The following is a 21,761-nucleotide window of genomic DNA, read 5'->3' as shown; positions in this document are numbered from 1 at the left end:
GTAAACGCAGACTCCATGATTTCTGGCTGCTAGCGGTCGGGTCTAGCAGCAGCCGAAATGAAAGCTACCGGTGCCGCACGTTGAAGGCATCCATCGGTGGTCGCTACCATCGCTTCGTTTACGTTTGCACTGGCGTCTTGCCAGCGTTACGATAGATCCCTTTCCCGAACCCGACAACTAAGTTCTCGCAAAAACTCCAGCTTGCATTTCAGCGACCTCAGCTCCACAGAGCATGCGATGCTTTTGAGGGAGCATGGTTAGGTTAGGTGCCGGCGGGTCGTTTCCCCCTTCCACCATGAGCATCCGTTGCTAATTAACCACAGTTGTTGTTATTGAAAACATTTATTGACAAAAATAAAAGAATCACAAAATAAAAGGTCGCAGAACTGGTGGTGCCCTCATTTCAGGACCCCAGTGGCTGTCGCTGCTGCCAGGGCTTGCTTGATCAGCTGACACTGAACGGCAAGGCCCGAGCTGAGCAGAGTGGCTTCCCACTGTTCCTTCGTTCAAGGGAACTTTAGTTCCAGTAGTTTTGGTCCGTTCTTCGCACCACGGGCAGGTACCTCCGTAACAGCCCGGGAGAATAATGTGGTACATATATGGATTGGGAAAGGTGTCAGTCTGGAGTTGTCTCCATTCATACGCCTCCTGAGCATTTAGCCTTTTATGCGGTGGAGGGTATTGGTGGCGAAGTGTTCTAAAGTATTGAAGCCGTGTGCTGTAGGCAGTGGGGATTTCAGGGATGGTGTCCTGGTCGGCGGTGCCTGTCGCTCGGTTGTGCCCTCGAGCTGACAGGTCCGTGACCTCTTTTCCCTCGAGGCCCGAGTGCCCTGCAGCCCATGTGATTTCGCGTTGGAGTTCGGAATTGTGTACAGGGGAGGTTGTTGCAAACGTAGCTAACTTTTGGGGGATTCTTCCTGCGAGAAGAAGTCGACATGATGCCTGGGAGTCCAACACAATCTGTACTTCTTTGCCGTGGGTATCTCCATACTGCACGGCGAGCACTATCGCGGCCGTTTCAGCTTTGGTGACAGTGCAGTGCCTCAGGAAAATGCTGGCCACTTCTTGGAATGTCGAGTCCACCACCACTGGCATGGCGCGCGTTGCGTCTCTGTGTAGGGCGGTGTCTACGTATAGAGTCTTGGAGCAGGGGGCGACTGTGCGCTTTAGGTAGTCGATACAAGCGTTGCATCGGCCCTCGTTGTGCGAGCGTGACGTTTTTGGGCAGTGGGTTGACATGGGCCCTATTGCGGTATTTAGGTGAAATATTTTCCGTCGACTCGATGACCTAATTGGAGATCGACCGAAAGCAGATTCTACTCAGTATCTCGCTGTGCGAGGAGTAGAGAGTCTCTGATTTCGTCGAAGGTGTTGTGAGGTCCCCATGCTTCGAATTTGGCTTGGCGTTGGTCGTATACGGAGGTAGTCCGAGGGCGTGTTTGTATGCCGTGCGGATCAACGCGTCCGCCTTCTTGAAGTCTTGTCTGAGAAGAGTGGATACGGAAGACCGTAAGAGATGTGGCTGAGGACAAGCACCTGCACCAGTCTCATTGTGTCTTCTCGCATACCCTTTCTGTTCCTGGCCACCCGGCATATCATCCGGACGATTTGCTGGGTCGAGGAGGTTTCCCACGGTTGCAAGGGCCACCTTTTCTTTTTTTTTTTTTGCCACAAAAAACGGATGCGTGCTCAAGGGCGCTCACGTTTAAAGTTGGCGGCTTGAAAGTAAAGCCGACGCACAACGCTTCAACGGTTCCGCGCAGTTTCCGGAGGTACAGGTTCCACTGGATCGGGCTCTCTCGCTCACTTGCATGCACTTCAGATGTGTACTGTGAATGGATTAAATTAGAACAGCTCCGCCCAACTGCCGAAGCTACTGAATGGAGCCACGAACAAACGAGTTAGAGGACAGCGGAGTCACGGTCTCGGCAGGTTCCAAATCTCTTTTTCTATCTTGACTCCCGTCCCCAATAAACGATTTCCGTTACGTAGTTCGAAGTTGACTGGCAAAACTGGGAACGTTTCGCCGGGCGCGTGATCACCGACCGCCGTGCCAACATAATTTTTCATCGATCATGGCGATCATCTGACCAGCTTTAACAGGCTCCTTCAAAGGTTAACTAGCACTTCAAGTGACACTTGGAGTTCCTCTGCTGTTCGGCGCTTGTAAATCGAGGTGCGTCAAAAACAAAACCACGGGGCACCTAAAGATCATAGACGCAAAGCGCCATAATAAACCGAAACTCTCCTGGCCGCCAAGCATCGGTTTTCTTTGCTTCCAACATTCAGAATGTCTTTGTCTGTCTTCCTTGTGTAATAAAAGTGCACTATCGGTTTCAAAAACAAAACTTACTTCAATATTGAACCGCGCAACCTTCCTTTGTCAGCCTCAGAGATTCGTGGCATCCATGGAGGAAGGAAAATTCCTCCAAGGTGGCGTCTCTTGTCATATGATGTAACTAACGAATGACTTGTCGTACGACGCAACGTGATTGAGTAACTAAGGCTTGCGGCTCAAGAGCCTTTGAAAGTGCCCGTGTGGCTAGTCATTACACCCCTGCCACACTGGTGTAATACCCATGTGGCAGGTAGGCAAGTTTGACAGCTGCCAAACTCGCACTGCTACGCAAGGTTTTGAAAGGCACTGGGTTCAGATGATGTTCGAGTCGACAGAGGTTCACAGAGACGCTTGAGATTTTGGAATGCTTTCAAAATCCAGCCCACAACAACCAATGGCCATCGCCGTCACTTTGACCCACCAACACCTGCACCGCGAGACTGCTTCGGCTCTGTGGCTATAGGTTTTGACATCTGCTGCTCGCATTTTTCTGCTGCTTGTTTAGCATGCAGCGCTTGAAGATCACCAGGAAGACATGTGAAACATTGCGACAGCAGTGACGACATGCAAATGGCTCGTCGCCTGCTTATTCATTCCGCTCTTTTTTCGTGGTGCTGTTTCTTTTCATACACAAAAAAAAGACTACAGTTGATCTCAAATATATTGAATTCTAAGGGGATCGCGAAAAAGTTCAATATATCAATAATTTGAAAAATAAAATACGCCTATTAGATGCTTATTTTAAAATTGCGCACATCTCGGACAATTTCCCTGGGATCGTGACAAGTGGGAGCTTACCGATTTGCTCCTCCAAAGTCCACGAAAAACAAAAGCACAGCTCCATGACCACCGCACTTTATTTCGCAAGAAAAAAAGTATGTGAGCTTAGCTTGCCTCTTTTTCTGCACAATGGAGTTCATTAAGGAGAGACGGAGGTCGAAAAACGCGTTTTTTTTCTCTCTCGAAAATCTTCATTTTTTGATTTTACAAGTTAGACTCTCTACTTCCATGAAAATAAAAATCAGCGCAAAATCCAGACAGGAAAATGGTGAAAACAGCATTTAAAGGGCACACGGCGGCTGTTAAAAGCCTGAAAGTGTGCTATCTTTGACCGTCCCGCGATTTACGCAGCGAGGCCGCTCACCATTGCAAAACGTGCAAGGAACTCAGCCAAGCCACATTCTCGCAACAACCAGGGTTGCCTGGGCTGCAGCAGCAAAAGAAATAATAAAAAAAAAACGCGTCTTTGCCGCGTTTTCCGAGCGCTGCGACTGGCTTTTAAATCACGTGGTACGGATCGGGGATTGCCATTAGCCGCAGCGTGCATGTGTGTGCTGAAGCCTCCTTGCTGAGTCCATTTGTTCCATGCTTCACCGAGGTACGCAGCTGAGTGGCGATCCTTCGGCATTTTTATCTTCGCCATGGATGATGCAGGACCAAGCAAGCAAAAAATTTTTGCAGTCATGCGTTCCAAGAATGATGCCCAACAACCGCCGGCGTATAGTGAACTTTTTACCATTGGGTAGATCAAGGCCTTTTGACCACAAGAAGAAAAAAAGTAGGTAGGAGAAAGATATGGAAAAGCACAGTGCACTGCCACTGACCTGAAAATGATGGAGTCCAAATCGAACGGGTACTCGATGATGCCCGTGGTGGGCACTCGTACCCGCAGGATGTCCTGTTGTGTGGGAAGGTAGTTCGCGGCAGCTATTCTGTCCACGTCCGTAAGGTAGCTGCACAGTGACAGTAAACACACATTTTCAGTAAACTAGGAAGCAAAAAAAAAAAAAAGAAACAGAGGATGATCTTTGTAACTGATGCACGGAATTGTTCTCTTTGCATGTTCTCATTGCGTAGTGACTAAAACGGTCATTTATTTTTAAAAAGCAATTCGTGTCGTTCTCTCTCCATCCTCCCTCAGCCGCCAACCACTCTCTCCTTCTTCTCTCCTGAAAGTGGAGCGGATTTTCATCTTTCCACTTTGCCACCTGCTAACCGAGGGTGCAGATGGACACATTTTTCTAATGTTATCGCATAAAAAGAAAGACAGAGGGAGAGACAATCAGAGAGAAAGAAAATTGCAGGCGATAAATGCAACTGGTCTGGCAGAGTATGTGTTAGCATTGGTGTTCCCTTCCCGACAGAGCAGCCATTGCCACTGACAGGTTAATTTCATGCACTCCACTCTTTTTGACCAATCACCTCCTACCCTCTGCCTCTTCTTTGAAAGTGGATAGCATTTTCCTCTCTCCCCTTTGCCACCTGTCAACCAAGGCTATAGACAAATTTTTCCAACATCGGGCTTCTCATGCTAATGCATTAACAATGGGAAGGAACATTTAGCACGGTCTCCACACAAGTGGCACAGAACACCAAGAGAGATAGATACACAAGTTCACTGTGAAGTGACAAGTTGAATAAAATCACTACAACTGTCACTGCCCCCACTACACTGAAAAAATTGTCATGGTTTAAATGAAATTACATTTCACTGCTTATTACTGATCAAAGAGCATTATATTATAACAACGAATAACTTCAGTGATGGGGCAGATGTTACGAAGGGCATTCACTTTTGGTCGCCTCGGTGAATTAACCCCTTGCAGTCCCTAGTCAGGCCCCTTCCTACAATGCAACACAGCCATTCCAGCTAGCTGTCAATAACTGCCGACAAGCTTTTCAGTGGATAAAAAGAAAATATGCGTAATGCACAGCGCCACCTCTCAGCACTCCAAGAACTAGGCCCGCCATGTTGGCTCGGTCGAGAAAACGAAACTGCTGCCAAGCGTTTGGTAAAGATGGCTGCACTTCGTGTGGAAGTTGAAATGCCGATGCATGCTACCAGGATACATAGTTGAGGGTTCGACGGAAACCCGTCTGGCGAGGGAAATTCAGCATATCCTTTTAAACGAACACTGGCCAAAGTCATAAAGGAAAAAAATAACCGTAAGAGAATTGACAAAAGCTCATTCCCGCGGACTTCTTTGATGTTCTTCTGCATGCCAACAGCGAGGGCGCCAAGAATCAAGAATTGAAACATATGGCACAAAATGCTAAGTTCAAGCAGCTGTTGGCCAGTCCACCTGAGGCCGGGGTGACAGCGAGTATATGCAACTTGTCTTCGCACACGCTTGATCCGCATGAACGCAGCCTACTTCTCCGAGGCCTCAACTTCAATACTGGCGCTCCTCCAAATGCTGTTAACATGACCTGCGCTGTTGAAGAGGCTATACGCAAGGTCGCCCCCAGCTTACAAAGCGAAGCACGCTCAAGGGCCATTGGAGCTCTTTCTAAGCTTGCTAAAAGCAAGACTCGCACTATCACACCCGCAGAGCAAACAGCATTGACCAGGCTGCAGAAGAACAAAGACATCGTCATCTTGCCTGCTGACAAGGGTAACGCCACTGTCGTTTTAGACCGCACCGACTATGTGCGAAAAATGTACGCCCTTCTGGAGGACACAACGACGTACGCCAAGCTGGCGCGAGACCCTACAAAGAAAATCGAGTCCGAGCTGCAAAAACTTCTTACTGATGTTTTCAAGTTCGTCCCCCCCGACAAAGGCTACCTTTACAATCGCCTACTTTGTCACAACGGCTCCGCGCCAGCTATATACGGGGTGCCCAAGATACACAAGAAGGAGGTACCACTTCGCCCGATTGTTGACTTCACACGGTCACCACTGAACAAGTTGTCGGGATACCTCCACCGGGTACTGGCGCCTTTGGCAGGAAACACGCCTACGCACGTCAAAGACTCGGCACATTTCATTGACAAACTGAAGACTGCGACTTTTGGCGATGATCACATTATGGTATCGTTCGACGTGAGGTCCATGTTTACTTGCGTGCCGGTGGACTTCGCAGTCGAGTGTTGCAGGAATGCTCTGAAGAACGACTTGTCTCTGCCAGAACGTACGCCCATAGAGACAGACGACTTGTGCCGGCTCCTAAAATTCTGCTTGTCAAACACATACTTTGTGTTTAACAAGACGTTGTACAAGCAGATCTTCGGCACAGCAATGGGAGCCTCCATTTCCGTAGTCTGCTCCAACCTGGCCCTAGAAACGATAGAGAGTCGTGCGCTTGCGTCGTTCGACCCGCCACCTAGGTTTTTCCTGCGGTACGTCGACGATTGTTTCTGCATCATCCGACGACAGGATGCGGAAAAATTTCTACGGCACTTGAACTCATTTCAAGAGAGTGTTCAGTTCACGATGGAAGAAGAGAGCAATGGGCGCCTCCCTTTCCTCGACGTCCTCATCGAACGAACAGCAAACGGCATCACGACGAGCGTGTACAGGAAGCCTACCCACACAGGGAAGTACCTGAATTTCCATTCTGCGCACCCAATAGGGCAGAAACGCTCCGTTGCCGCGGCGCTTTACAATCGTGCCTTCAAGCTTTGTTCAAGCCCATGCAAAAGAACTCGTGAAGTCCGCCGCATAAGAAAGGAGCTTTCAAAGAACGGATACCCGCGTCAAGTGCTACAATCACAAGAACGACACGCTGCGGCCCCTCAAGCCGAAGCAAAAGCAGCCAATAAGAAAAAACGTGCAGCCATCCCATATGCCCCTGGCGTCAGCGAGACGTTATGCCGGATACTGGCTGACTACGACATACAAGTTGCCCATGTCCCATCCAGCAAGCTCAGAAACCATTTGGTACGAGCAAAGGACCCGCTTGAAAAGACCAGCTACCCTGGGGTAGTTTATAAAATTCCTTGCAAAGAATGCGGTGCAGCCTATATAGGCGAAACAGGGGACTTCAGGAGACGATTCAAAGAACACCAGCGTGACGTCAAAAACAAAAAAGTGACTTCTAACGCTCTCGCCGAACACCAGCAAAACACGGGCCACTTGATTGACTGGGATTCCACGCGCATACTTGAGAAAGAAAAATCATTATCTACTCGTCTGCTCAAGGAATCCCTTCACATACAAATGACAAGCCAAGCGATTAACAGGACACAGGGCAATCTACCCGAGATATACATCCGCACGATACGCAACGTTTTCCCTACATAAGCAGCAGCCCGTCTCGTTTTTCATCCCATTGTGAACAAGGCACCCGTAGTGGTGCCGAAACGTCAATTCTCTTACGGTTATTTTTTTCCTTTATGACTTTGGCGAGTGTTCGTTTAAAAGGATATGCTACCAGGATACGCGGCTCCTGAACACATCATATACATTTAAGCTTCTCGTTTATATCTTTGCTTGAACGTTTTAATAGCACCAAATACAATGTGAGATATCGTGCAAGCGGGCCAACCCGTTTACAACTTTCGCTTGCTGCACTGATCATTCACAAAGCTTTATGGGAATGAGTGGCATTTATTCTACGTGCAATCGTCACTCGCGGAGTCTCCCGAATTCGAGCTGGTGCTGTACTCTGGTGCACGCTCATCCCACAATAAGTCGCGCAGCATGTCTGCTGTCAAAGCGTAGCCATTTTTCCAAACTTCCATCACATAGCAGAGCTGTTCTTTTTCCAGTTCGGGAAACTTGCACGGCTTGCCTCTGAAAGCGCACTTTTCGCAGCTTGCGTTCCTCAATGCATCCTTTGGGTTCCACCACCGACGGACGCACTTCTCGGCCATGTAGAATTTCCTGCCCGCAGCACGCTTGCAGTGTTCGAGCACAAACTCCCAGCCGTGTAGCTATTAGGGTGCTTGCCCATCGTGCTAAACTTGCAACGCTCGGCGGCAGCACATAAAGCCACAACTACGGTGAACTTACACGCTACAACAACTCCCGTGCTTTTGACAGACACCATGACAGCCACGAAAAGCTGGGGCTAGCGATACTGATGCCGATATGTATAGTGGGAGCTCGCAGCGAAGGAAAAAGTTGATGATGATGATGAGCCACGGCCTCGGGCACCATCCGTGAAGGTGTATCCAGACGGTGGGCCACGGACTGGTTCGCAGACCGGTTTGCAAAGGGTTAATGGAAAATGGCACGTCACTACCCTTTGAAACATCTGTGCCGAGAAAACAAATCTTGAAACGCAGATCGTGACAGTGCTGAAACACTGATTATCCATCTTTCATAAGCAGAATATTGATCAGCCACCACGTGTTCCGTGCAAAGAAATACTTTTCAGGTGAGTACTCGCCACAACCTAGGTGCAATAGCATTAGAAGGCCAAATACTAGAAAGTGACTCACTATTTGGCAGAATCTGTCAGCTGGTACTCGCGGCGCCTGTCGTAGCACTCCTGGATGCCCGCATCAGCCCACAGCTGTTTGATCGCATCTACATAGGGCTTTTCAAAAGTTGTGACTGTCTCATAGTCCACAGACATCACCAGGTTGGCATTTTCCTGCAGAAAGCACAATGTCACATTGTTTGACAGCATCACATAAATGGCCACAAGGTATACATAAAACATTGGAAATTAAAGCCACCAGAATCTTTCTCACTCCCATCAGGAACAAAGAAGCGACGGCTATAGACCGCTTTCACGGCGAGGAGAAAAATAGCCTCGAAGTCAGCGCGCGCAGCGCCTGCTCCTCTCTGTATGCACCAGCGGCATGGGCACCAAGGCATGTGCACAGTATACGAGTGTGCTGCGGTCTTTTACGCAAAGAAGGAGTTGAAAAGTGTTTTGCATCTAGATATCGCCACAAATCAAGCCTTAAGATCGTCCGGCTACTAATGTGTTGTGTCAGCTGTAGCAACAACTATCGGAAGCACGAAAAACGACCTCCAGAACACTGCGAAGAGCATCGACAGCCACAGCACGTGTGTGGGCACAGGCTGTTTCATTTGCACTGCTTCGCAGATGAGGGGCGTTTTTGGACTGCAAGCGTCAACCAAACGGATTTCATCCTGTCGGTTTCATCTCATGCATGCCCTGGACACTCTGTTGGTGAGAGTGGATGGTCAAGAACGTAATTGCACAGAGGGTACTCGTGGTAGCAGAAGTTTACGGGAAGAGGGTGAGCGGAAAAAGATTATTTCGGTGCAGTCACATAAGCCGATCGCCTAGAATTTATCAAGGTAAGAGAGAACATGTAAGCTCCACTTGGTCCTAAGGCAGAGATAGAAATATCAAATGCACTGCAAAATCACGGCGCATGAAGGTAAATTTCACACAGCTCAAAACAGTGGGCACGGTAGCATGTCATCCGCCATTTTTGTGAAGACATATTTTGCCACCAATAGTAACATCATTTTTTTCCCACAATTTCAAGCATAATGTGCACATTTGAAATCGAAATTTTTGTCACGATCCTTCGGGTGCTTACTTGATAGGTCACAGCATTTCGATGTCACTATTTTCATTAATAATGACACTTTGTATGAAATTTTGCACATCCCTGCAGTAAAATAACAAGTATTTAGCGCTGGAAACCTAACAAATTGCTTTTTTTTAGTTCCTGAATATACTGTTTAGCAGGAAAATGGTTCTTTCCAACGAAACAAAAAATGGCTTTTCAAAGGGCTATACTACATTTAATACTTGGGGTGCTTCTTCGCACTGGCTACTTCCATGCCTGAAAAGTAGTTTCTCAATGTCCAAAATACATCTTTTTTTTGGTGCAACATCCTGGACTTCGTTGCACCTCTTATCAAGTTTTCGTTCTGTCCCTCACCGAGACCTCAAGGAGCAAGAGTGGTAAGCAGCGCAGTGATACACAGCTGACATGCCTATTTGCTCTTACTCTATCCAAGCACAAAAAGTAATTCACTGTCAGTAACAATTATAGTCAAAGGGTTCAATAACTGAACACCTGACTGCCTTGTCCACAATTTGCAATACCAAGCATGCTGTTTATGCCGCTAGGTGTTTTCAAGAGAACCTTCACCAAATGCTTTGAGAAGTACGAGTGATTCGTGGCGGAGTGGTATGCATTTGCGGGCACACTACTTGCGTAGCTTCCATAATGCTGCAGGGCAAGTTTGAAATGGAGCATAGTCATGTCATACATGATTGGCCAGGAAACAGATGCTGCTAAGATATGTTTCACACATTCATTATTTTAGATTCTATTCTACTTTTGCTACTGCATACCATCAAGTAACCCCTGAATATATCCGACAAATAGTCATTTCGAAGCCTAGATGTGCAGATGCGTTAAAAGAGAGTGCAAGTTGTTTTAAGAAGTGGAAGAAAAAGCAAACCAACTTTCAAGCTTGACTTTACATTCTCTGCTGTGTGAAGAGCAGTGTTGGCGGTAGCGCGTTACAAGTAACAGCGTTACCAGTAGCACATTATTTTTTTCCGGTAACTTAGTAACGTACTCGTTACCATTTCGGAACTGTAACAGTAAAGTATTTACGGTAACATTTTTGGTAACGTGGGATGTCACGTTACTAGTTACTTTTTATTCCAATTGTCCCCCCCTCCGGCCTGCTTTAAAATAAAAAAAGCGCAGAGCACCAAATAAGCAAAATGTACGACCCTTGTTGCGGCTCGCACAAATGCCAGAAAACACCTGCCCTTGATGACACACCCAACAACAACCTTTGTCCGTAAAGTTTCGAGACTGATTTCTTTTCTTTCTAGAAATGATTCCCCAAAACAAATGTTGGTGTGTATGTGTAGCGCCATCTTTTCGGCCTAACCTGAGCTATTTATGTTAGTTGCTGTCGCAGCTGCTAGATGTCACTACATGTAGAAGAATACATTGTCACTAGTCTGCACATTCTACCGTGAGTGAATGTGGAGAGATGGATGTCCACCTCGAACAGCGTGTAAACATAAAATTCTGTGTGAAGCTTGGCAAGACAGCCACACAGACGTATGAGCTCCTTCGTGACACTTACGGCAACGAGGCATTATCGCGTGTGCAAGTTTTAAGTGGCACAAGAGGTTCGTTTAAGGGAGAATGTCGGTGAAAGACGACACAAGGCGGGGGCACCCTTCAACCTCATGGAATGAAAACAACATGGCTCGGATCAGGGAAATCATACAGCAAGACCGCACCATTACAGTCCACATGCTATCAGATGCTCTCGACATTAGTAAGACAACATGCCACAAAATTTTCCGTGAGAACTTGGGGAAACGAAAGCTGAATGCCAGACTTGTGCCGCACTCCCTCACACAGGACCAGAAGGACACGCGGGCATCAGTGAGCGCTAATTTGCTCTCCAAGGCAGAGAAGGATGCTGCATTCATCGATAGCATCATTGCTGAAGACGAAACATGATGTTTTCAATACGATCCTCAAAGAGGCAGAGCGCCGAATGGCGGTCCACGAGCTCTCCGGCGTCGAGAAAGGTGCGGCGACAGAACACCAAAACAAAGACGATGCTGATTGTTTTTTTCGATGCCAGAGGTGTCACACACCACGAGTTCGTCCCACAAGGGCAGAGGGTGAATCATGAGTTTTTTATCCGCGTGCTCCAACACATGCGTGAAGCACTGCGACGCCGTCGCCCTGACTTACGGGCATCTGGGCAATGGAGCCTTCTCCACGATAACACAAGCCCACACACTGCTTTCAGCATGACAAATTTCTCGCCAAGCACAGCATTACTGTAATTCCCCATCCGCCATACTCGCCTGACCTCTCCCCATGCGATTTTCTCCTGTTTCCTCATGTGAAGAGAGCCCTAAAAGGTCGCTGGATGGGGAGCATGGAGGCCATTCAAGACGCCACGACAAAGGAGCTGACAGCCCTGCTAAAAGAGGTGTTTTCCAACTGTTTCCAAGACCTCAAGAAGCGTTGGAAGCTGTGTATAGACTGCAAGGGAGACTATTTCGAAGGGGTGCTGCACAAATGATTTTAATGTTAAACGCATTTTTTTTTTAATGGACACAGTCTCGGAACTCTACGGACAAAGGTTGTAAAAAAATAAGATAATACCTATAAAGCACGAAACGTGCACAAACGCACATTCACACACTTGCTTTCACCTACCTTCCCTTCCAAAACCACTCAGACAGACAGCTCTCTAAACAGTGGAAGCATGCCAACCATTTTGGAACATCACATTTTATAGAATTACTGTAAAGTTGTTGAGAGTTCAGCTCATGAGCTTTATAAAATTGTTATCGTGAGTTTTTTGTGAAATCAGAATTGATGATGAAGTGTCATTTTGTCTTTAATGTCACATTTAGAAGATAGCTTCACCATGTGCAACACAATTAGAAGCCATCACATGTAACTCTACAGGTAAGTTTAGGCCATTATAAAATTGCTCAGCTCCTGCACATTTGTGCAAAGTATTCTCGTTAAATCAAGATTTCGGGTAAAATCATTGTTTGGGCTAGAAGTTTTATGTGAAGTATGAGCTTTATAAAATTGTTATCGTGAGTTCTTGCAGCAAAGACGCACTGATTAAAACTGATGGCCACGGAGTAACGGCAAAGTAACGTGCGGTACATTTTTTTGGTTACGGTAACGCGTCACCTTTTTTTGTAGCTAACTTAGGGCGGTAACGCGGTTTTTTTTTTTGCGTAACAAGTAACGTATTTAGTTACTTTTTTTTTGGTAACGCCTACAACACTAGTGAAGAGGTGCAATATTTAGCTCTGATGTTCGTGACAACACTAACAAAGTTGTGTTGCAGGGTCCCTTAAAGAAGGGGTAACAATCTACTAACCAAAGAGAAAGGTGTCTCAGGTGGACATGAGAGTGGGATCATCCCTCATACTCCTGTTACACTGTCATTTTCAATCCCAGTTCAGCTGATAGGAAGTTTAACTGAATAACAGAGGGGAGGTGTTGCAAAGTAGCGCCAACATCTGTTAAGCAGAACAGTTCAGTTGAGGTCAGCGATCCCATTCAAACAAGCAAACTGACAACAAGGTGCTCGATGGAACCACCTTCTCAGCTGAGTCAGCGAAGTTTCCTGCTGCCACACATTCTCAACTCAAGTGAAAGATGGCCGTCCTGGCTAGTCAAAACCGCTAATCGACAACACTGAGTTAAGCACTTACTAAACAGCCTTTATATGAGACAACAAGCAAATGTCAATCCAGCACGCCAACTCCAGTGGCCTATGAGGTTCAACCACCTGTTTGGACAGTGTTTTAACCTGACATGCCCCGAAGCCCAGGGGTACACACCACCGTAACACTCCTTAAGAAGCCAACCCACACAATGGCTCCTCGATTAAATGCACTTTTACACTCACTTTATTCGTGCTTCTCCAGAACACAGGAATCGCAAGAATATTACCATTAAGCCACCTAAAATCTCGAAAGGGAGGGGCACACCTGGTTTGTCGGATCGTGGAAGGGGATCTTCAGCATCTCCCGGGCCTTGATCATGCTTTGCATTGCCATGAAGATGTTCTGATAGACAAGCTTGATGAAGCCCTTTTTGTCTTCGTCATTGTAGCCATGGCCGTGGATGATTCGCATCTGCTTGATGAAGGTGCTTTTTCCCGACTCCCCTGTGCCTGTGGAAAGCAACACCAGTAAAAAAAATCCGCTTGAGAAGGTGGGTGATATGCAAACCTTCAAAACAACTTCACCACTCGTGGGTGCAACAGCAATAAAATATGCTGTAACTACAGCACGATAGCAGCAGCACTGAAAAGAGGCCCCAACTGATCTGCTCAATAAAAAAACACTTTGCATGCTGCCTGATGACGTTTACATAACTACTGTAAACTATCTAATTTTCACTATTTCTGCTAACAGCTTACAACTCAAAGGCTTTGTCCCATAAACAATTAGGACTGTCAAAAATTTGGTGGCACAACTGTTATGTTTCTTTTGTGTCAATCTGGATTTGGAAGTTGTCACGCCAGCACAATGTTCTGTCATCATTCTAAAAAATACTGGCAAAAGAAAGATTGCTACTTAAAGTGTTCGATTACCATGATCAAACAATGCCCACCAAAATGTACTGCATTTTAATTGCATCGTTGTGGCCCTTCATATTCACGTGTACCCGTGGCTTCATTCATCTTGAATATGCTATTAACAGGACACTCAGAAGAACAAATGAAACGAAAAAGCTACCCTACCTTATGGAAGCACTACCGGTCTTGTTTTCTGTGTGAAATGATGACTGAATTAATGAAGAAATTGCCAATGATGTACCAGATTTCCTCCTCACTTTACATCACCACTAAACACGGGAGGTCTCAGTCATGGTCATGACATGCATCCATCCGGCAAATGTATTGGAAAATTGTACAAAACAATTCCCATTGATTAAGAGAGCCCTTTATTTTACATATCTTAGCTGCAACACATAACAGATGGCACCACCATCTGCCATGAAGATCACATGTCATGCTTACGGTGGCCTCATGATTTGAAAAGAGCATGAATGACCTTAAGGGAGCTTGTGTATCTGAAAATACCGAGCACGCAGGCCAACTGGGCAGCATTCTGGGGTGAGTGACAGCATTCTTGTAACTCGACAATACTTGCAGTGCACCTTTCCTATTTCTGTACTAGTCTTGCAGTCCTTTTCACCAAAACAGTTTGCACATGAAAAACAATGAGCCAACCATGGCCGGCGAATGGTTGGAAAACAGTTGCAAAGCCCACTCAGCCCATTCAGGAGGGCATGTCCAGCATATTAACTCCTTCTAGCAACAGCAGAAACTTCTAGCAAGGCCAATGATTGATGACGACGGCATTTGTCAGCATATTTTGAAATAGAGATAGACGGTGGACATTTCCAAATACAGCATAAGTGATGATATGCTTAATGTGTGGCATGGCCTGCACGTCGGCACTTCCCATTTTTTCAAAGAAAATGAGAGTCAACATCAGTCTTTTGAGAGCAGCATGACAACCACAGGCTGACCCATAGGTCATTTCACTGTCATTCATGACGGGCGATGTTGTGAAAGCACAATGTGAGTGGGTTGTTGGGCGAGATTTTTGGTTTTCAATGTTCGCAGTACATGAATGCACATTGGAAAAAAGCGAGCTCTGAAATGTTGCTTGTGATGCAAACACACACTAAGAGTCAGCTAAATTTCTGTGCTAAAATTCATGCAAACAATATGCATGTCCACAATGACGTTGAAGTAAGCACTTCGCTGCTATTCAAAAAGTGCACCTCTGATGATGACGTCCAGTTCAGAGCATAAATAGCAGTGTAGGCTTTATTGTAAGAGAAATGAAGCTCACCACTGAACTTTTTCCTTGAATATAAACCTAAGTGCAGTCATAGACAAAAGACTGCTAGATGTGCGCTCGTGGAAAAATAATTTTGCACGGTCAGGCAAACCTAGTCAATTAAGAGCATAGAAGCATGAAGCACCATGCATGCTCCCCCAGCTGAATAGCTAGCAATGCCATGCAGAAATCATTTTCTTTCTGAGGGTCCGCATCCCATAAACTTCTGTCCATGACTGTGTGCATATTAGTGCTGAGTTCTCTTGCTAGCTATAAAACTGCACAGATAAGAAAAAAACCAGGTGTGTGCTATGCCTTCAAATGAAAGCAATTCAATGAGCGGGAGAGTGCTTGGCTGCCACACTGTGCCATCTCGGCTGTGGCATTTCACCACTGCTATCTACAGAAGCAGCATCGATGCAGCTCTTTCTGCCGGACACCTTTCCTCCAAAGCAAATTGGAAGATATTTTCACTGCATTTTCCATACAAGCGACGTGAGCAAAATAAACAATGCACTTTGCACTTCACTGGAATAATCGCAAAAAAAGCTTAGGCCAACTCACAGCCAGCAACTATTTATTTGGCAGAAGACACTAGGTTTCCAACCATGCAAATGGCATGAGCAATGTGCCCCTTTCTTGCACATGAATTGCTGTTTTTTGCAAGTCGTCAATTCTAGTAGGGCACCGCTATCTTTCGGTTCTGATTACCTGGCTTACCAAGTCCCTGTTCTTGGTAAAAATGGCATACTTGAAATTTGGGACACTAATCACTCAGTCAAGCTGGAGTCCCTTTTATGCTGAGGTCACTGAACAGCAATAGTTGTGCACTACTGTCAAAGGCAACCTACGTTGTCAGTGGTCGGCTACTGAAGAAGCTTCAGTGATCTCGCATTCCATGAAATTAATCTGGACACTTCACAAAACTTGGTGCCCACAAGCTATTCCAAAAACTAAGCACTAAGCAATATCATCAGTGAGCTGAGCTTCCTTTTTCTGTGCAGGAACATGGTTTAGACTATCTACTCATCTCTCATTAATAGAAAGTTACAAAAATTGGCAGTGGCTTAGCCCAGCTACACCAGGTTATACGTAGTGAAAGCTAAGGCATAGCTTCGTTAGCCTTGGTTAATCTTGATTGTAAGTCCAGGTTAGTCTGGCTAGTTGTCCCGTGGTTTGTCACGTGACCAGTCACGTGGTGCGGTGCAACCACAGTGGGAATGCGAGCACGGTGGAAATGCGAGCAGGCGAAACTGCAAGTTCGTGGCCAATGTAGCTTTTGCTACAAAACTTGCAGGCCACCTAAATACCATTAGCTGTGACAATGCAGTAGCACAAGAACTCGTGAGCTGCCATGCACAACCACACGTACCATACAAGTGGAGAGGATTTCCCTCTCACTACTCTGCAACCTGCCAACCGTGGCAAGTTGCAGCTGGCTCTTCCAAATTATTGGCAATTATTGGCTCTTCCAAGTGTCAAGTGGCACCTTGGCAAATTATTGGCCACCTGCCAAGGAGCTGCTTGGCACTCTGCAGGTGGCTAAGTGTGACACTGCTGCTGGGTGCTGGGACATGGGGCTCATATAGGAGGTATTCACTGAGGCCGCGCTACCAGACGGCGCGAGCGTCATCGCAGCAAACACGCCATGTTGAAGGTCGTTTCACGCCAGCTCGCACAGTGTCACAGTACGCCACGAGGTAGCTGGCCTATATTTTTAGTGATCCATAACAACTTTGCACATTATTAAATGCGTCAATGTCCACTTTTCTTTATCAACGTTTTGCGTGCATGAAGTTTGCAGCAGAATTCTTCTGTGCCGTATTATAACCAAGCTGCCTGTTCAGTGTTTCAGTTAGGCGGCCACCCATGCTACAACACGACAGCAAAACTGCACGCAAGGATGTACACGACTTCCAGTTTTTAATATCAATTGATAACTGTCTGCTGCTCATGCAGGACACATCGTGGATAAGGTGCACATGATTAATTATCCCAATTCCAAAAATGGTTTCCAAAACTGGCATTTCCAGTGGCTGTAAACCGCGAACTGCTAAAGTTTCACGATGTTTCAGTAGAAAGGCAAAGCGTCATAGCTGCCTCACTTACGCAACAGAACAGTTGTGCAAATACTGTCATGCGCAAATACTGTCATGCAGCACGAAGGGTAGACCCAGTGAGAATGTTTTGTAGTTTTCACTGTAGCAGCGTAGCCCTGCTTCGAATGCACAAGACCTGGAATCTAGGCCAGTTCGCAGCAACGAGATTTGCAGCGATTCTGCTATACTCACGGACAGCTTCTTGAGGCTATGGAGCCAAGGCTAGGCAGGAAAGGAACTAGGGACGGGGCATTGTTCCATTGTCATGGGGAGTGGCTTTCCTCAGCTTTGGTGAGCCTGCACTATTTCCCCCTTCTTCCCACTGCACCCCTGGCCCAAACGACAACCCAACACCCACCAGTTCGTGGACAAAGGCGCGCCTCCTTCCCTTTCGTGCCTAGCCTTGGCTGCATAGCCGCAAAAAGCTGTGGGCGAGTATAGATCCAGCAGTAACACGTCACTTTCAGTAGACAGAGGTGACAAGTTAAGCTAGCTAAATGAACAGACATGTTTAATTACCTCTCCAAAAACGGCACTTCGGCCGTCGGTACACTCAGCACGGCTCTTGGGCTCGCCCTCTTGTCAAGCAATATTTTATTTGTCAATATGTTTTAATTTCTCGGCTTGTCGGCAAACTTAAGTCGTGCACAAGGCGGCCCTCAATATTGGTCAATTCAACATATGGCAGCAGTCTTGTACGTCACACACTGTACCGACGCCTCTGCATTCCTACTGGTTGACGTTTTCACGAATTGGAACCTTTCCAACAGACCCGCTCTTTACTGTTTCGCGCTGTTCACGGTATGTCCACTCAGTCACGCGGTTTTACGAGTTGGACAGGAATTATCTCCGACAAGACACGAAATACACTCACATTTCACAGATCACCAGTGAGTTAAATGCTGCAACTGGATGTGGCAGCCACGCGCGCGAATGCCGGCCGCTAGCTCCCCTTGTGGATGACGTCACAAGAATACCTCCTATGCTATCGCATAACATTACCCTACAAGGCAAGGGCGCCACAAGTTCTACCCGTGACATTTGCGCTATACTTGTGTGACCTGCAGCCAAGACAGTGAAGCAGGAACGCTGTGCAGGAAGCGATGAAAACAACAGTTGCCAGAATAAGATGCAATATATAGCTTTAGTATGCCTTCAAAATGCAGCTTCTGACCACATTATGAAATCTTTACAACACGTGCAGACCGAGAATTGATGTTTCAAAACAATAGGCAGCCTTTCACGAGGTTTCACAACATTTGCAAATCCACTTGCTCATCCCTGGAGCAAAGTGATGCGGCGCAGTTGCTGTGGCTTACAACATACTTCCCAAGCTGCATATCTGCTTTCAAAAGGCGAGCACACGCATAAGAATCTTCTTTCAGCATATTTCCGCTGATATGTCATTTGTCTCACAAATTCAAGAAACACGCAAGCATGTCACCACTGTCCTCTGCCCAATGCTAGTCACTAAGAAGTGAGAACAAATAAGACTAAAATTCAGATGGCCGGACTAAACAATTTACAAGATCCAATTTGCTCCAAGCTGTGAGAATTACACATATACTTTTTTCCGAATGTCAAGCATAAAAAATGCATTAGGAAGACATTCTAACATTCACTTTTCACCTATTGCATCTAAATGGTAATCACAGCGACAGTATATTAATGACCCGAGGTAGTGAAACTTCCCAGGATTGTTTTCATGCTGACTAGTTAAACAAAATTTTGTGTGAAACCTGACTTGTAGGCAGCATGTTCTGCATTGATCCATTCAGCACCAGCAACGGCTCTCTGGCACAGGAGGGAAGCTGCAAGGCTTATCCTAAAAGCTAAAATTTTTCCTCCTGAATAAAAAGCGCAGCACAATGGTTGTACTGCTTTCAGAATAATTTGTAGCACGCAAACATGAAACATGCACTCATGAGTGGTTCTGGTTGTTGGGGAAAAAATTGTATGCAGGGCGTGAAACATGCCCTAACCAGCACCTAAGTCCACAGCATAGCAAATTTAACTGCACCATTCCCCACCCAGTGAAATAAAATGAAACTTGTAAGAATGTAACAACTGCATTACAATTCTACACTTCCCTCCGCCACGTACCTGGTACTGCTTGGATCAACCAAATGATTTAGTAGGTAGCAGAACGAGAAAAAAAATTATTGCACTACACTAGCACAGAATGCAATGACAGAACAGTGCTCAAAAATAACACAGTTAAGTTTAACGCATGACATTTACGGTGATATTTTCATACACCAGCATAAATGGTATATCACAAGAGAACTAGAGGGCTTAAAACAAGCAGGAACTGCCAAGATGATCTACATGTGTGCAAATTGGCATGTTACAAGCACTAAAGCAGGTCGTGCTTTCGTCAACCATCACAGAGATATCTTCCGCCCACATGCCGGTTATCATCACTACACTAAGCATACAATGGCACATAGTGCTCGCTCAGTAACCGATGACATACACTCCTTTAATCTAGCTACGGCGATTTTGACAAGCGCGAACACTTACGCCGAGAGGGGCTTGGTCACCGGCTCAGCCGGCAGCGCAAATGTGCAGTCTCAGTCAAAAGTTTGAAGACCACTACTACCAAGAAAAGAAGCCAGCGCGCATCCGTACACCGACGATTGCAGCGCCGCACTCTCCCGAGACGATCGCCCTGAAGCCTGTACGCCCCTACAATCACGAGAAAGCGGCCTTTAAATTAATAGAAAAGCAGCCCCAGGTCAGCACGATCGCAGACTCATCTGAAACCTTTAACCTCGAGGAAACGCAGCCAACGCAACGCCGGCGGTGCACCCCTCTTCCTTAATCGGCCGCGTCCGGCTGTGCTGTTTACGAGACCGTGCGTGCCAAGGCGCCTGCCCCGCCTACTCGTCTGGCTCGTGCGCTTTTCTCGAAATAGAAAAATATCGCCGCTCCCACGTGCTGCCCGACGCTCCAAAGGGTTTTCGGACCAAAATAGCGACGCCCGGCCAAAATGCACGCACCTATTTCGTTCGTAGCCCTGCCACATAATCGTGCAAGTGGAGCGAGTTCCCGACGTTAGCGGAATTAGGGGTCCGATCTTACTGTGTCGGCGACGGCTCCCTTCAGAGCACAGCTACTGCTCTTTCCGCCAACATTCATTCAGCAAGGCTACAACCTCGCAAAAAGTTAGAAACAAACAAAAAAAATGTACCGCCGAACCGAAATCAGCATTTCGCACCGGAGGTGTGACCGCAGTCACCGAAAACCTTTCAGTACTCGCCGCTGCAGTCGGAAACACCACGGATTTGCGATCGGCGCCTGTTACGTTCGAAAGGCGAAAGCAGCACGCAAACAACGCGAAAAGATCGTGCTTGTGAGCATTGCAGCCGGCGCAGCGCTTCTAACCATCGGCTATACGAGGTGCTCGCGAGAGCACACCGGTAGAACCACAAGCTGTCCCCTGAAGGGCTTCATCGCATTTCTCACGTGCACGACACTCCGTCCAACTGTATCGCGCGAATCGTGGCGCGATCAGCCGGAAAGATGCAGGAAGTTTTCGATACTCAGAGGCCCGTAATAGGCTTAGTACCGGCCAGCGTTTAGGCCTAAATCAACATGGCCGCTCATACGGAGAGCCTGTCATGTAATTCCCCTGTAGTTGATCCGCGCGCAGCATGCAATCCGTGCAACTTACCGAGCAGAAGGAGCTTGAGCTCCCGTCGGGCATCACGCTTATCCTTTCGTAGTTGTCGCTCGATCTCTTGATTGATTCTTCTCTGTTCTTTCGCTTCTTCACTAATGCAACACGCCATCATGATCGCGAACTCCTCTGAACACCCGCCGTCCAGTTTGTCACTCCGACGACTCCGTGGTGCCGCACTCACAATTGGCGTTCGCCGGACAATCCACAAAGTGCTCCAGCCTTTCGGAGAAATGAGGAAAACAAAGAAAAAAAACAAACCCTAGTTCTGAACACCTCGTCACAGATACCCAATCAACCCTCACCGCCGTACTCTCAAGCTTCCTTTACTCCTCTGGGTGTGGTGATAGCCGAGAAATTTGCGCGAGTCCCCCCGTTGTCCGTAAAACGACTAACTTCTTTGCCGCATGCCGATCGCTTCAGCCAACACTAAAAGTGGCCGCATAAATCAATTAGCTGCCGATGCAGGCTTATGCAAGAAAACGTACCTGCTTAAAGGCTTCCTAATCCAATTTCTACAGAAAGAAAGCACATCATCACAGGGAGTTCACGCAACTGAGCGAACAGCCACTGCCAGAATGCTTTGCAAAGCATCATGG

General features: G+C 46.9%; 1 protein-coding gene across 5 annotated transcripts in view; it reads right to left on the bottom strand.

The window, feature by feature from the left end:
* Positions 1–21,757, bottom strand: part of Galphaq (G protein alpha q subunit) — a 76,559-nt gene extending 54,802 nt beyond the window's left edge. For 3 of the 5 annotated variants that reach the window (XM_077668347.1, XM_077668350.1, XM_077668352.1), the window contains exons 1-4: positions 21,157–21,644; positions 13,513–13,697; positions 8,507–8,661; positions 3,943–4,071 (exon numbers count right to left, since the gene is read on the bottom strand). In XM_077668347.1, the coding sequence (XP_077524473.1) occupies positions 3,943–4,071; positions 8,507–8,661; positions 13,513–13,697; positions 21,157–21,277 (590 nt within the window). In that variant the 5' untranslated portion in view covers positions 21,278–21,644. The other 2 variants (XM_077668351.1, XM_077668349.1) reach the window with 2 other exon arrangements.
* Positions 21,758–21,761: the final 4 nt, after the last annotated feature.

The sequence above is a fragment of the Amblyomma americanum genome, chromosome 6 (assembly GCF_052857255.1).
Source record: "Amblyomma americanum isolate KBUSLIRL-KWMA chromosome 6, ASM5285725v1, whole genome shotgun sequence".
NCBI classification, from domain to species: domain Eukaryota; kingdom Metazoa; phylum Arthropoda; class Arachnida; order Ixodida; family Ixodidae; genus Amblyomma; species Amblyomma americanum.
Note: the sequence above shows the minus strand (reverse complement) of the source record. Positions and strands in the feature narration are given on the sequence as shown.